This window comes from Kogia breviceps, chromosome 14 (genome assembly GCF_026419965.1).
Source record: "Kogia breviceps isolate mKogBre1 chromosome 14, mKogBre1 haplotype 1, whole genome shotgun sequence".
NCBI classification, from domain to species: domain Eukaryota; kingdom Metazoa; phylum Chordata; class Mammalia; order Artiodactyla; family Physeteridae; genus Kogia; species Kogia breviceps.
In genome coordinates, this window is record NC_081323.1 from 31,913,987 (window position 1) to 31,928,583 (window position 14,597).

General features: G+C 51.2%; 2 protein-coding genes across 4 annotated transcripts in view; one reads left to right on the forward strand and one right to left on the reverse strand.

The window, feature by feature from the left end:
- The first annotated feature begins 492 nt into the window (after nucleotides 1–492).
- Nucleotides 493–8,828, forward strand: GZF1 (GDNF inducible zinc finger protein 1). Its single transcript, XM_059036852.2, has 6 exons — nucleotides 493–774; nucleotides 1,678–3,092; nucleotides 4,244–4,338; nucleotides 5,805–5,972; nucleotides 6,406–6,563; nucleotides 6,884–8,828. The coding sequence occupies exons 2-6, from the start codon at nucleotides 1,699–1,701 to the stop codon at nucleotides 7,217–7,219; spliced, it is 2,151 nt and encodes a 716-aa protein (XP_058892835.1). The 5' UTR covers nucleotides 493–774; nucleotides 1,678–1,698; the 3' UTR covers nucleotides 7,220–8,828.
- A 1,328-nt stretch (nucleotides 8,829–10,156) lies between these two features.
- The window catches only part of NAPB (NSF attachment protein beta), a 40,935-nt gene continuing 36,494 nt past the window's right edge, over nucleotides 10,157–14,597 (reverse strand). For 2 of the 3 annotated variants that reach the window (XM_059036854.2, XM_067012982.1), the window contains 3 exons: nucleotides 14,429–14,497; nucleotides 14,044–14,094; nucleotides 10,157–13,100 (listed from right to left, as the gene is read on the reverse strand). In XM_059036854.2, the coding sequence (XP_058892837.1) occupies nucleotides 12,990–13,100; nucleotides 14,044–14,094; nucleotides 14,429–14,497 (231 nt within the window). In that variant the 3' untranslated portion in view covers nucleotides 10,157–12,989. The remainder of the gene's footprint in view (nucleotides 13,101–14,043; nucleotides 14,095–14,428; nucleotides 14,498–14,597) is intronic. The other variant, XM_067012981.1, reaches the window with a different exon arrangement.

Consider the following 14,597-nt stretch of genomic DNA (forward strand, 5'->3'; position numbering starts at 1 on the left):
ACGTGAAGGCGCCGCGCCCTCTCCCCGAGCCGCGACCTCTCATGCAACCTCCTCCCGCCACTCCCCCTCCTCCTGCCGCCTCCTAGCGCCCCGCCCCTCCACCTCCCTGCCCTCTCTCTCCGCCCCGCTCCTCCAGGGGCTCCACCCCATCCGGCGACCCGCCCACCTGCTGTACTGCCCATGGGCTGGAGACGGGGAGGGACCCACGCGAGACGGCGTGAGTGCCTCCCAGGTCACGTGACTTTCGGAGTGGGCCGGCCCTGCCCCCGCCGCGTAGAGAGAAGCGCAGAGCCGCCTGCACAGTGTTCTGCGCAGGCGCAGACCGTGGTTCGCGGCAGGTGACGCAATCCTGCGCAGCCGGCCGGGCGTACGGCGGCAGCGTGTGTCGGATCACGTAACTTCCCCGAATGGCCTCCTCAGTGGGACGTGCATGCGCAGGTCCTCCCCTACCCGCGAGGGACGGGGCCAGGTCCACCGCGGCCAATCGGCGTCGCCCTCGCCGGCGCCGCGCCCCGCCCCCCGTCCGTCGGGCAGTTTGTCCGTCCCGGGGCCTAGTCTTCGGAAGCTCGTCGGCGGCGGCCGGGCGGTGCGTGCGCGGCCCGCGGGGCGGACGGCGCTAGGCTTGGGTTCCGAGTCAGGCTCAGGGGCCACGCGCGGGCCGGGAGGCCGCCGGGGAGTCGGGGCTGGCCTGGCTGTCGGCTGACGAGGGCAGAGGCGGCCACCTGCGGCCATTGCCCCGCCGACTGGCGGGCGCTGAGGAGCTGGACCGGGCAGGTGAGGCCGGCCTCAGGGACCCGGCCGATCCTGGAGGCGGGCGGCAGATGCGGGAGCTAAAGGCGGGTGCGCCGGGGGGAGCGTCCGCGCCGGGTCCGGGAGGACGGATCCCCGGGCGGTCCGGGCCTGGCGGCGGGAAGGTGGTGCGCGGGGAGGCCAGAGTCCGGCCCGGCCGCCCTGTGACCTTGTCAGAGCCTCCCCCGTGACGCCTGCTCGAGGGTCGCCGGGACGGCCGGCGCGGCTGCAGCCCTCATGACGGCCTGTCAGTCTCCAGCACGGAAGCCACTGCGGCTCGGAGGGGTTGAGGGCCCTGCTTGGCATAGCGCAGCTGTGCCCCGGCGCAGTGCCCGGCTTCGCTTCGGTGCAGTGACGGTGACTCCAGTAGCAGGGCCTTAACGAGGTTGGAGAATGACTGAATTGTGGGCTACTTTCCATGAAATTTTCTTCATATAAAAGTAGTTTAGTTGGTTGTTTTCAAAGGTAGACAAGGTTTGCTCTCTGACCGTGGCCACCATGTATTATATTTTGTTTTATTTGGTTTCCTCATCAAAGTAGTATACATTATTTATTGTTGCTATAAATTCTGTTAGTTTGGGGGTCTGGGTCTGTAAGTAAATTACAAAATGACCTAGAGAAGCCAATTACTGCTTTAATGTATTTCATTAATCATCACTTTAGGGCAGTCTTAGTCTGTTTTCATGCAAATATCTCATGAAGGTGCATCAGGGCTTCAGAAAAATGCTAATAAGTGACGCGTGACTTGAATCTGTACATGAGAAAAGTTAGGTTTAGGTCGTTAATCAGTTTATATCCTCTAAAGAACTGATATAATCCTCATAATTTTTAATCGTTCTACTTAAGAGGTTGCTCATGCATGAATAATTTCTTGGTTTGTTTTCAAAGCTGTTCCTGGGAAGAAGAAACATGGAGAGTGGTGCAGTTCTGCTGGAATCCAAGTCCTCCCCGCTTAACCTTCTGCATGAAATGCACCAGCTCCGTCTGCTGGGTCACCTGTGCGACGTGACTGTCAGCGTGGAGTACCAGGGCGTCCGGGAGGAATTCATGGCCCACAAGGCGGTGCTGGCAGCCACCAGCAAGTTTTTTAAGGAAGTGTTTCTTAACGAGAAGACTGCGGACGGCGCGAGGACTAACGTCTACTTAGACGAAGTGCAGGTGGCTGACTTCGCTTCTTTTCTCGAGTTCGTCTACACTGCAAAGGTCCAGGTGGAGGAAGATCGGGTGCAGCGAATGCTGGAAATGGCAGAAAAGCTGAAATGTTTGGACTTATCTGAAACTTGTTTTCAGTTGAAGAAACAGATGTTAGAGTCGGTACTTTTGGAGTTGCAGAATTTCTCGGAGTCTCAGGAGGCAGAAGGGAGCAGCGGCTCCCAGGTCTCTGCTGCTGTCGCCCCTGATGCTCGGGCAGGTGTGGCTGCGGACAGCCCTCTGGCCAATGGCGTCTCGGGTTCCTTGGATCCCCCAGCAGCAAGAATCGGCAACAGCCTGTTGCCAGATCTGCCCTCGAGGAAGTCCAGGGAGAAGCCAGACAAGAGAAAAGAGATCGCTAAGTCCCCCTACCCCAAGCTCAGAAGGGCTAGCGGGAGGCTGGCTGGGAGGAAGGTGTTCGTGGAAATCCCTAAAAAGAAGTACACTCGACGACTCCGAGAGCAGCAGAAGAGTGCCGAGCAGGACGCCGGGGACCGCGGGGGCCCCCGGGAGCCCAGCCCAGACGCTGGGGGAACGGTGAAGGAGCTGGTCACAGTCACAAAAGACGAGGAGAACGGCGGGGCTGGGGCCGAGGCGGAGGCAGTGCTGCCAAAGCCGGGGCAGGGGGAGGAGGAGGAGGACGATGAGAATGAGGACGAGGAGGGGGAGGAGGGGGCAGGGAGGCGGAGGAGCAACTTCCAGTGTACGCGCTGCGAGAAGGCCTTTCTGTACGAGAAGAGCTTCCTGAAGCACGTGCGGCACCACCACGGCGTGGCCACCGAGGTGGTCCACCGCTGCGACACCTGCGGCCAGACCTTTGCCAACCGCTGCAACCTGAAGGGCCACCAGCGCCATGTGCACAGCAGCGAGCGCCACTTCCCTTGCGAGTTGTGCGGCAAGAAGTTCAAGAGGAAGAAGGACGTGAAGCGGCACGTGGTGCAGGTGCACGAGGGCGGCGGCGAGCGGCATCAGTGCCAGCAGTGCGGCAAGGGCCTGAGCTCCAAAACGGCGCTGCGGCTGCACGAGCGCACGCACACGGGCCACAAGCCCTACGGCTGCACCGAGTGCCCGGCCACCTTCTCGCAGCCCTCAGCCCTCAAGACCCACCTGAGGTAGGCACGGGCCGCCTCGAACCCCAGAACGCACGTGGAGACGTGGGGGGCGTGCCAGGAGGCAGCTGGTGTGGCTGCCTCGCGGGATGGGTCACTTTTCAGTTCGCTCCCTCTCGAAGTCAGGGGCTGCTTTGAGCCTCTGGATTCTTTCTCGAGGCAGAGATGTGGGCATGGCGCTCCCTGGGCGCGGGCCCCGCTAATGGGGACCCACGCCTCCCGTTCAGGTGCAGGGGCCTCTCTGCTCCTGGTGCTGAGGCCTCCCGCCACCCTTGCCAAGTGGGGCCAACGACCCCATCCCCCTTCCTGACCCTTCATTTGGGACTCAGTCTTGTGACTGGCTGGGTGGCGAGTCCCACTGAAGACCTCAGCAGGGTGACATTTCTCTGGGCTTGGAGAGTGCCCGCCACCAGTCAATCTAAGCTCCAGGATTAGGACGGACAGGGATTACAGTTACTGATTTTTGAAGTGTAGGTGGGTGACATTCAGTTTTTAAATAAATTCCCTTCCAGTGCTAAGTACTTATGCTTGAAATCCAGACAAAGCAATTTTCTATTCTCCCCTAGATCTGCCGTCATCCTGGGCCAGTCTGAGGGTGGGAGCTGGGTGTTCCTTGTCCTTTTACTGTCATTTATAGCCCGGCTCAGGAAGGGCTCAGTAAACATGGTGACAGCCACTCCATCCTTGCCCTGAAACGCAGTGCTAACGCATGCACCCCAGGGACCGGCTGGCTTCATGTGTTGATAACAGTTCTTTCTAGACTGTTACGTCAAACTAGTAAGGATGGTAAACATTTTGATCACATGGTACTTTTGTCAGCCATGGTTCCTAAGGTGTCTGTGGGTGATTATTCTCAATGAGGGAGCTTTATAAATACCACACGGTGCTGTTTGGTGTCATAAACAGCCTGCAGAGGCACAGCCTGTGCCTGCACCTGGGAGCAGCACGTGGGGGGACTCGGCGTCTGGCGGGGATGTGGCGGTCTTGACTTGAGCAGAGACTGATTTGGGGGTGAGAGTCCTGGGCCTCGCCACCTTTCAGTCCTTTGCACTCGGGCTCCTGTAGCAAAGTGTCTCCCCAGGTGAGGGAGGAGATGGTAATGCAGAGTGAGCTTTGACACATCCTGAGTTACCCTCTGAATGTTGTGCTTTCAGAATTCACACAGGGGAAAAACCTTTTGTCTGTGATGAATGTGGTGCAAGATTCACTCAGAACCACATGCTGATTTATCATAAAAGGTGTCACACAGGTAAATACTCCGTTGTGATTGAATGTCTTTCCTGGCTGTAGGAGGAAAACGGCAGTTTTCTTCATCTAGAAGTTGGCATCTGCCAAGTGGTTTAGGTTAAAGCCCTGATACGCTCTTCCGTCTCATAAGTGAGCATAAGTAAATGAATAAAATCTGCCCACTGCCTCCAGTGCTGTGTGCTTATGGCCATGACCTCTGAAAGAAATTGCTCAGAATATGGGAAAAGCTATACGCTATTATCCTGCTTCTTGCCATTTCTAAGAACAGAGTATTAGGAAAAACCTGACTGTCCAACCCCAGGGAAGTGGTTCAGTAAATGGGTAAATCCACCCTGTCCCGTCCCAGGCCCTTCTGACTAAGGTCTCTGAATATTACAAAAAACACCTGTTTGGCTGTCGACTTGAAAAATGCACAATTGAGCATACAGTGAACCCCAGCTTTATTGAAAACCTGCAGAAATATAAAGTAGTTACATGATGTGTTAAGGTGGTGCAAGTATGAGGTTTTCAGAGTTTTTGTGGTACTATTTCATCAGGTGAGGGAGAACATTTAAGCTCTTTATTCTGATTTTGTGCAGTGCTCCTGGGGTTCAGAGCCCTGGGGCATGTGGAGTCTAGCTGTCAGGTACTGGGCTTATCACGCTAACCCAGTTCTTTCCTGCTCCCATGTAAAAATTTTTACTTCTTTGAGTGTCCTATGAGCCTCAAGTTCAAATGGTGAGATAGATGAGCCACTTAATGACCACCAGTCAATTAATAGACTAAATGAGCAGACAATTAATAGACTAAACATGAATTAATAGACTAAAATGAGAATTGGTGTCTGATGGAAGACTGGGGTCGGGGAAGGTCAGGCCACACCAAAGAATTAAGTTAGAATCGGTCATTTGATGAACATGCTAATATATTTGGATTTTATTAAAACCAGTAGTTCTGTTTGGATGTTTGAAAAATCGGGACACACCTGACAGAGGAGTCTGGTTTGTGGGCCCTCAGGGCCCCAACTGCACAGCGTGAAGGGTGTACGCCCTCCATGCCCTGATCCCACCCCGGGCAGCTGGGAGCTGCTCCAGGACAGCCCCGCGTGTCCGCTGCACACTCCTCTCCCTTCAAGAGGGGCTTCTGTTCTGATAGAGACCCACAGAAGCCCTGTGAAAAAGTCCAGCTGTTCCACCAAACCAGTTGTCAAACGGTTTTTCTTGTTTGGGATGACTGAATTTCCAAAACGTGAGCTGGCTGAATGCGCTCTTTAATTCTAATCTACTGGAATCTTTCTTGGGATTTCCAGGGACATTTTACACCAGCTTTCAGCAGGTAGCAAGCACTGGACACAAAGAGATATTTGATGACAGTTTTAACTAGAAAAGAACGCGCTGCCTGCCAGGGCACTTGGGAGGGTGGACTCCATCCTCTGCATGTTCTAGCGCCCGTGTCACTTCTAACTTTGTGTCTCATGTCTTCGTGTAGGTGAGAGGCCTTTCATGTGTGAAACGTGTGGCAAGAGTTTCGCTTCCAAGGAGTATTTAAAACATCACAACAGGATCCACACTGGGTCCAAACCCTTTAAATGTGAAGTTTGTTTCAGGACTTTTGCTCAGCGGAATTCGCTTTACCAGCATATCAAAGTCCACACAGGTATGGCCGGAATGTCGCCAGAGAAGGGAGGTCAGTGTGGCAAGAAAATATCCCGAAGGTTTTAGATTTTCTGGAAAATTATTTTGAATTTAGCTTTAAGTCGTGCGTCCTAATAGCATTTGAACATTTTTGAGTGTCTAGTTTCTGGCTCTGACAAACTGGAAAGGTATGAATGTGTGAACATGGATGTGGACGTGTGAACCTTTGAACACCTTGAGATTAGAATTAGGGGTGATGATCTGCACGTGCTAGTGAACACCCACACCCACGCAGGGTCACTTACAACTGGAAAGCTGTGGGTGAGGCCACGGACCCCTGGGGCTCTTGCACGGTCAGCTGCTCGTGCCCGTGTCGCCCTCCCCGTGGCGGCTTGGGACGCCGGGTGGCCCAGAGCAGCCGGTAGCTCTCGTGTCCTCCGTCCCTTCCCTCCCAGGGGAGCGGCCCTACTGTTGTGACCAGTGTGGCAAGCAGTTCACGCAGCTCAACGCACTCCAGCGCCACCACCGGATCCACACGGGGGAAAAGCCGTTCATGTGCAACGCATGCGGGCGGACGTTCACCGACAAGTCCACGCTCCGGCGGCACACCTCGGTGAGTAGCCAGGCTGGCCCCCAGGGACGGCCGCCGGACAGCAGAGCCGCCCGCCCCCCTTCCCTGAGGCCCTCAGTCCAGAAGGGGGTCCCAGGGGAAGTTGGGGCTCGCCCTCCCCTGCAGCGAGGGCAGCCAAGGGTGGGTGAAGCAGGGCCCGGGGGGCATGCTGAGTCCTTTCTGGCAGGGATCACGGGGGCAGACACGTCTGACGGTTGGAGAAGGCTGTTGTACTTGGTAACGAGTGGCTGTGAATTGGGGGCTCTGCAGATCCTGGTTAGGGACACACTGGGTGACCTCTCTGTTCTGTGTTTGGTCCGCAGATCCATGATAAGACAACTCCATGGAAGTCTTTCCTCGTCATCGTGGACAGCTCTCCCAAGAACGGCGATGGGCACAAAACTGAGCAGCCCGATGAAGAGTACACGCCATCCAAACTCTCTGATAAATTGCTGTCTTTCGCAGAAAATGGCCATTTTCACAACCTGGCCACCGTGCAGGGCAGCATGCCTGCCGTGCACGATGACAGTCCTGCGGACCCGGCCTGTAAGTCGGACGGCCCTGTGGGATCCCAGGACACGCTGCTGGCCACCACCATCAACGAGCTTAGCGAGCTGACGCCGCAGACGGACCCGGGCCCACACAGCTCCACTCTCTGACTCACACGGACTAGAGTGCGGGGTCACCTGCCCCACGGTCCCAGCCTTGCACCTGCGCCTGCATGCATGAGGGCTGGACGCGAGCGTTCGTCAGGGGTCAAGAAGAACTATGGGCAAGGATGGCTTCTGCAATTTCTTGAATTTCTGCTGACTTGCACGTCTCTATCAAACCATTTCTCATGCTTTCCCTTAGAAATCCTGATCTGCATGGTCTCAGCCACACTTTATCAGCAAACACGGCAGTTAACAAAACCTCTCTTAATTCTGGTGGAATCATCCTAATGCTTGATGACCTTGACATTCCTGAGGCTGGGGTTACTGCTCAGCTTCTTCCTGGAAGTTTATTTCTGATACTTTAAAGCTATTTTTCTACCAACCTGAAGTAAAACTGGGACCATGTATTTATTTTCAGCTGTTTCTTTCCTGTTGAACTGAAGCCAGTCAGAGGTGCTCTGGGACCCTGGAATGGGGCTAAAGAGACAGATGACTGCACTTGTCCCCCTCCGCCCCCATTCGTAGGCACTAAACACTTGTAAAGTAGCTGCTCACAGCACACATGCAACTAGGAAGTTTGTCATAAAATGACCTGAGATGTGGCTGCAGGTTTCATTTCTAAAAATCCAATTTAAAAAAGCTGTCCTACCAAAGACTAGCAGAAAACAGCATAGTAGTTTTTGCAAAGAGGTGTGAAAAATTAAGCCAGGGGCTTGAGAACACTTGAAACATAGTGTAGTTATTTTATCCACAAGTAGCAGTGAGGTGGTAGCCAATCTAAGAACACAGAGTACTGATAGTTTTGCTAGGTTTTTTTTGACAATTTGTGATTTTCAGAAACGCAGCACTTCTCATTAACATGTCAAGACGCTGACATAGGCAAGTCACTGGCGCGCACATTCCCCTGGGAGCACGAGCAAATTCGGCAAAAGGGACCAAAAGCCTCCGTACACTCCTCTTTGATTAGCCTTAAGAGTGGACCATGGAACTGCCAACCTTGTCTTAAATGCACCTCTGTCTCATGCTGGCCTTTGGTAATTCCGCTGTCCTTACCCAGCCTGGTTCTTGATCTAGTGGTGAGGCCGGGTCGCCGTGCGCACAGTGCTTTGACTCACATGTGACCCAGGTAAAAAGAGAAGGGGAATTGTCACTAGTTGCTCTTTTTCTTACATTTAATTTATTACACTTGCTGTGAAAACACTTGTTTTCTAAGAGGAAGGGTACTTTATGCAAGTCCGGGATGAAGACACAGCTGCACGAGATGCCAGAAGAGACCGAGGATGCTTTCTTCCCAATGAGATGATGACGTCAACACTGAAGGTGTCCCTGGTGCTGACACGGGCTGCAGGTGGCAGTACCGAATCCACCTCCAGCTGTGACGGCGTCGCCCACGTGGGTTCACAGAACAGAACAGTGACTCTCAAACACATTTTACTCTCGAAAGGAGAATGAACCTGCCCGGCTGATGAACTGTTTCTTGGGGTAAAGTCATCTTAATGAGAAGAAATTTAAATAATAGATTATTTTGTTACCTATCAGAATCTTTGTCTTGAATTTGTTTCTTTAGAAATTCTACAGAAACCTTTAATGTGTTAATAAATGTTTTGTAAAAATAGTTTTGCAAGTCTAAGTTTATTTCCATTATTAGAATTTAGGTTCTACAGAAATAAGATTCCTGATTCATACAGGTAGCTTCTTTAATTCCCTGGTCCTTGGAGTCTCGCCACCTCCGTGCACTGCACGTGTGTTCCTGACACGTGACAGGCCTGGCCCCGCACGCGCTTGGCCTCGGTAGCTGGTGCCAGGTGGCGCGGAGGGGCCCAGCCTCATCGCAGCCACGGTGACTCTATGCCTCAGAGGCTCCTCCATCTACGGTCACTTCTCTGCTTCCCGGGAGGGGACAGGAGGGCTGCCGCCCCAAACCCTGTCGAAGATGCATCTCATCTCGGGGATTTGTGGGGTGTCTCCGTTTCTCCCCATCCAGGTGCTGTGTTGCCACGTGACTGTCAGCCCCAGACACTCAAGTCAGGCCACCCAAGGCGGCGATTTCGTGCCTTCCAACCATCATGTGGGAGATGCTCTCAGCCCAGACTCCAAAGCTCCCCTGCCTCTGCTTCTAACCAAAATTTGTTGTACAGAGTTTGAAAACAAAATTGGCCAGGTGGTAGGGTAAAATCTTTATTAAAGGTGATCTTCACAGAAATGTGGTTTTGCCAGAGGTGATCATCTAAACTGACCAATTTGAGTGTAAGTTATCATTTAATTCTAACCTGTTGTATATCTTGCCACAACAGGGCCATTTTTTGAGACCAAGCAAGTGCCTGTCCCCTTAACTGAACTTGATGGTGTTCCTGTCACTCTGAGTAACATTATTTCAGGTGAAAGTCCATTTGTCCACAGGCACCAAGATGGGCAGATGCATAAGGGCACAGGGCCGCCTGGCACATCCGTCACCCCCCAGCTGAGCCCCGGGAACTGCCACTTCCCTCCACCAGTTTGCACGGGCCTCTGGGACCCTCACCGAGGCTGGCAAAACCCACCACGGGAGCTTCCATTAGGAAACAGAAGAGACATTTGAATGAGAAAGTAACCTTGAATATCAACAACTTGGCAGAATTCCTAGGTGGGACGGCCTGTTCGACCATTCATTTTGAATTTGCCTCAGATGATCTTTGTGGGACCTGAACAAGGCCCTCTGACAGCGCCAAGTTACCGTGGCTCCGCCAAGGGAGATGGGGCTTCGGGCCCCCGGCCTCCCACTCTCAGGTTTCCTCGGGGCCACTCCTCCTTCAAGCCTGCCAGTGAGACCCCTGATCGGGTGGCAGAGGACACGGGGAGCCTGCAGAGCCTGGACGGCTGCTGCCCACTGCCCTGCACCCCGGGGGATGCCTTCCAGGGCAGAAAGCCACTCCGACCTGTGCCAATCAACCAGGAAACTCACCATACCGTTCACAACTTCGACTTTATTTACCGTACAGGTGCACATGAAACACACAGACTCTTGGCGAAGGTGGATTTATCATCACAGGGCGAGTTCTCATAAAACACCCTCCCAGACAGCGCCGGGGAGGAAAGGCCGTGCCAGGCCGGGGCCCCGGGAGGCAGGCTGCGTGCCACAGGCCCCGAGAAAGCCACAGGGGTTGTGCCTCTGGGCATCTTAAATGCACAGTATCAGAGGAAACAATAAATGTTTACAGGGACATCACCACACATGGTCACGACTGCAAGAATACTGTTTTCAAATCATTAAATAAAAAAGGAATTCACATAAGCTATAAAAACGCTGCCACAAAAAGCAAAGCTTTCCTGTAAGAAATTTTAACTCATTCTGACAATGAACTAAACACGATCTGCTAAAACACAAGGACTGTAACATAAATAGTCATTATACTTTGTTCATAAATAACGATCTATAAATCCTGGAAACCTGACCTGGGCTCTGAGTCACAGCACTGCCCACTTTGATGGAACATTTCACGGGAGAAAGTCTGGATACTGTTAATGGGACTTCTTTCTGCTCATTTTCCTGTTACGTTCTGGCAGGTCTGTTCTAGCCATTACAATTATATTTTACTCTTTTTTCACGTGAAATATTAAAAACAAAAACATCTTAACCCAGGCACTGATCCCAGTGTTCATTTCAACACAAACAACTCTAACTGATGTGACAAAACGCTGCCAATACTATTTCTCAAAACCACAGGTCTTCTGTCAGGGGTGCAGGATGAAAAGCTAATAAACAAATTGCCTTAAAAGACATCATTTGCTTTTTACTTTACGTGGTCAGACCAGGTTCCTTTAACAAGTGGGAACAAACATTCCAGACTAACGACAGAGCGCACACGTTGGTGGCGAGGGTTACAGCCCCTCAGGTGGGACAGATCTGCAGCCGGATGACGCAGGCCCCAAGCTCATCTCACCCAAGTGCCTCTGGCCGGTTGGCATTGGATTAGGTAGAGCAACAAAACCCCACTTTTCTAAGCATTTTTTCATAGTTCCAACAGGAAGTGAAGAAGTAACAAGCGGCTCCATCCCAAAATGTACCGTAACTGACAGCCAGCTTTCTTTTAAGAATCCCAGACCTCTGAAGGAAGGAAGGAATCCTCATCGGATGCCAGGGCCCAAGGTCAGAGCGCCCGCGTCTCCGGTCGGTTCCTGCTGCCCTCAGCCAACACTGTGACATCACTGCCCTGCCTCTCCACCAGCCCAGCCTGCACAAGTGACCCCCGCAACTACGGCCACCGAATCCTCACGGCCGCCCACAGGGCTGCTCCATGACCGGGTCCCAGCCGGCCCTTCTCAGCCTCCTTTCCTGCCACTTTCTGCTTCATCCCAGATGGACCTGTTCCCCATCCCCAAACCTTTCTCCCCGCTCAGCCCTCAGCCTGGGCACACCCTCTATTTCTGCCCAACAGCAGCTACCAATCCCAGTCGAGGACCGTCCAAAAATGCAAACACCATTCAAATACCAGCTAACATTGACAGGACACAGGAAATTCCACTTATCTGTCAACACTGTCATTACCTGGCAATTAACACACATCAAACATAAATCATTTATGCCTAAAAATATGCACACAGGAGATTCAGGAAACAAGACCACATCTAAAGTACGATGTCGGCACATAACATAATATGCAGGGATCAAGTTCACAGGTCAACAGAGCACATATATAAGCCAAAATAATAGGACAGAATTCAAACACACAAGCTAAAACAACTCCATCAGCTAAGCGCAGGTCCCCTCAGAAGCTAGTTGGGGTTCTTTTCCTGACTGAGCACAGTAAACCTCTGTACCGTACTCAGCCTACCAAGCCCATCACATCCAATTAATGGATAAAATGAATATGACACACAATTAAAAATTAAAATTAATGACACACAAGCTTCGACTGAGATAACCTCCCAGCCCTGGTGAGCATGTACGTGAGAGGGCACACAAGGTGCCCTCTCAGCGTGCAAAAGTATGTGAACACGGAAGTAAAGGGATGTGCCAGTTCAAACACCTTCCTATGAAGATGAAGCAAGGGTCCCACCCCAACTAGAAGTGGACACCATCTCCAGGAAAGGAAAACGCCCAAGTCTTCTAGATCTTACGTGTGTGCGCACTTGCATGTAAGATCAGGCCCACCTCCCCACGTGTCCACACACATAACCAGGCAGTGCCAGGAAGCTCCCCCTTTTCCCACTGTAAGCGGCTGGCAGGCCCAGCTGATCTGAATTCTCACATGCACATTTAGCTACAGAACGATATAAAAAGCAAAGAAATTGGTCACTAGCACCATCGAAAGAATCACAAGATAACAACAAGGATAAATACTTTCTCACGAGGAAAGTCATGAACGCATTCCTAACAAGGATCCTACACTAAACACACACATTTAGAGAACCCATCCAGGTGCAAGTTCACGGAGAACATGCAAAGCATCTATTAGGACTGGGTTGGGTACTCAAGTCCAGGAAAAAGGACATAAAAATATGTGGCAAAATTCAACAGGAGCTCTGCACGTATCAAAATAACAGGAGTAAGATTCGGAAGCAGTTCTTGGAAAACTCTGGGGACTGACAAGCAGGAAACAGCCTGTCACACTCGCAATACACACAGGAGCCGCCCACCCGTCCGCTGCACGGTGACACACATGGCGGCTTAAATACACACACATCATCAGGCTCATGTGCAACAAAATGAAGCCATTGAATGGGCATCCCATAATGATCGCTGGCCCTAACACGAAACTAAAGAGGACTCAGCGGCATGCCACAGAGACACGGCGCTTCACTTGAGGTCTCCATCTCCTTCCCCGTCCCCCTGGATGGACTTCTTGATGCGCAGCAGCATGGTGGTGAGCCACTGGTCCAGGCGGGAGATCGAGTCAAATTCCTTCACCTGGTTTAAGGGACGAGGAACAGGAATCATTCCATGGAAATACAGTCAAACACAGAGCTACCCTGCCCCACACTGCTTAAACAGTTACGGATCCACTAACTTTCTTCATTTAGAATCATTCATTCTAGTTTATAACTTTCTTCATTAAAAACTTTTTATATTGCTCTTATGCTAACATGCAATGGCAAAACTCCGTAACAGCCTTTATAACTGGACGAAGAGCACATTTAGCATGACCAAGGACATGAGACCCTGCAAAAGAACAAGGGGACATGGAAAATTAACGTGGCTCCAGTATCCACTGAACACAAACAAACAAACGTATATGCAGTGAGGGAACATGTGGAAGCAGAATTCCTTTAACTCATCTCCACAAGTTATCGAAGAATGGACTTTCATAGGATGAAAAGGGTTTGGCGGCAAAAGTTAAAGGGGAAACCTCGCCTTCCCACTATTGCTTCAAAGCCAGGATGAATGACTTAATCAAGGACACTAAGAAATTCGCTTGATTATAAACCTAAGATGGAAAAAGATGAGAAAACAGGAAATTGATGAATCTAAAAATAATTTTCCCATTTACTTTATGCCAAGAATATAACAAACTCTCATTGCTTTGTTTTTATGTTTTAAATTTAAGTGATTAGATTTCACTGATTTTACTTGACACTTATTTATGGATCAGATTATTTTCCATAGAAAACATTCAAACAAGTCATAACATCATGTGATATATATTTGCTTCACAGCTAAATTCAGCACAGCTCATAGAACTGTCTAATTGTGAAGGCTGGTGGGATCTAAAAACATGCCTTTTGGAAAACACAACGTAGGTGTCGTGCAATAATGTCCAAATAAATGTTCAGCATTTACACGATGAAAAGGAGAAGTTGTTTCTGTAATGTAAACTTTCAGAGAACATGCTAAATCCCAAAAGCGAACGTACTGCTTCTGTGTAAGCGTCACTGTTCTGCTCTTCATGAGCTTCTAGAAGTTTCTGGGAACATAAATACAGAAACATTAGTTTGGTAGGCTAAAAAGTTCCATCTATGAATGGATACCTTAAATACGAAATAGCCTTCGTATCACACTAACTGATGTTGCCAAATGACGTACAAAAATGGGGAAATTTTCAAATACAAGTCAAGAGTTACCCCAAGTCAGGGATCCAGCCTTGTGCTAACGTGCCTGACCCGCCAGGTTAAGAGCAGTGCGCGCCTGACCCTAACGGCACCTGAGGCCTAGTGTGCAAGAGCAGGAAGGCATGGGGCTGTGCAGTGAGCAGATTCACAGGATGAAAACGTCACTGTATCCCAGCCCCACCTACTTACTTTCAGTAACTTGCATTCTCTCGAATCAGTGAACGCCGGAAACATTTCCTCGTATTTCTCCAGAGCAAGCTGGGAAAGAAAACCACTCGTTAACATCTGAGTCACTGAACCAGGAAATGAAGCTTTGACATTCTACTAACTTCAGTACGATTTATTTACATCCTACTTA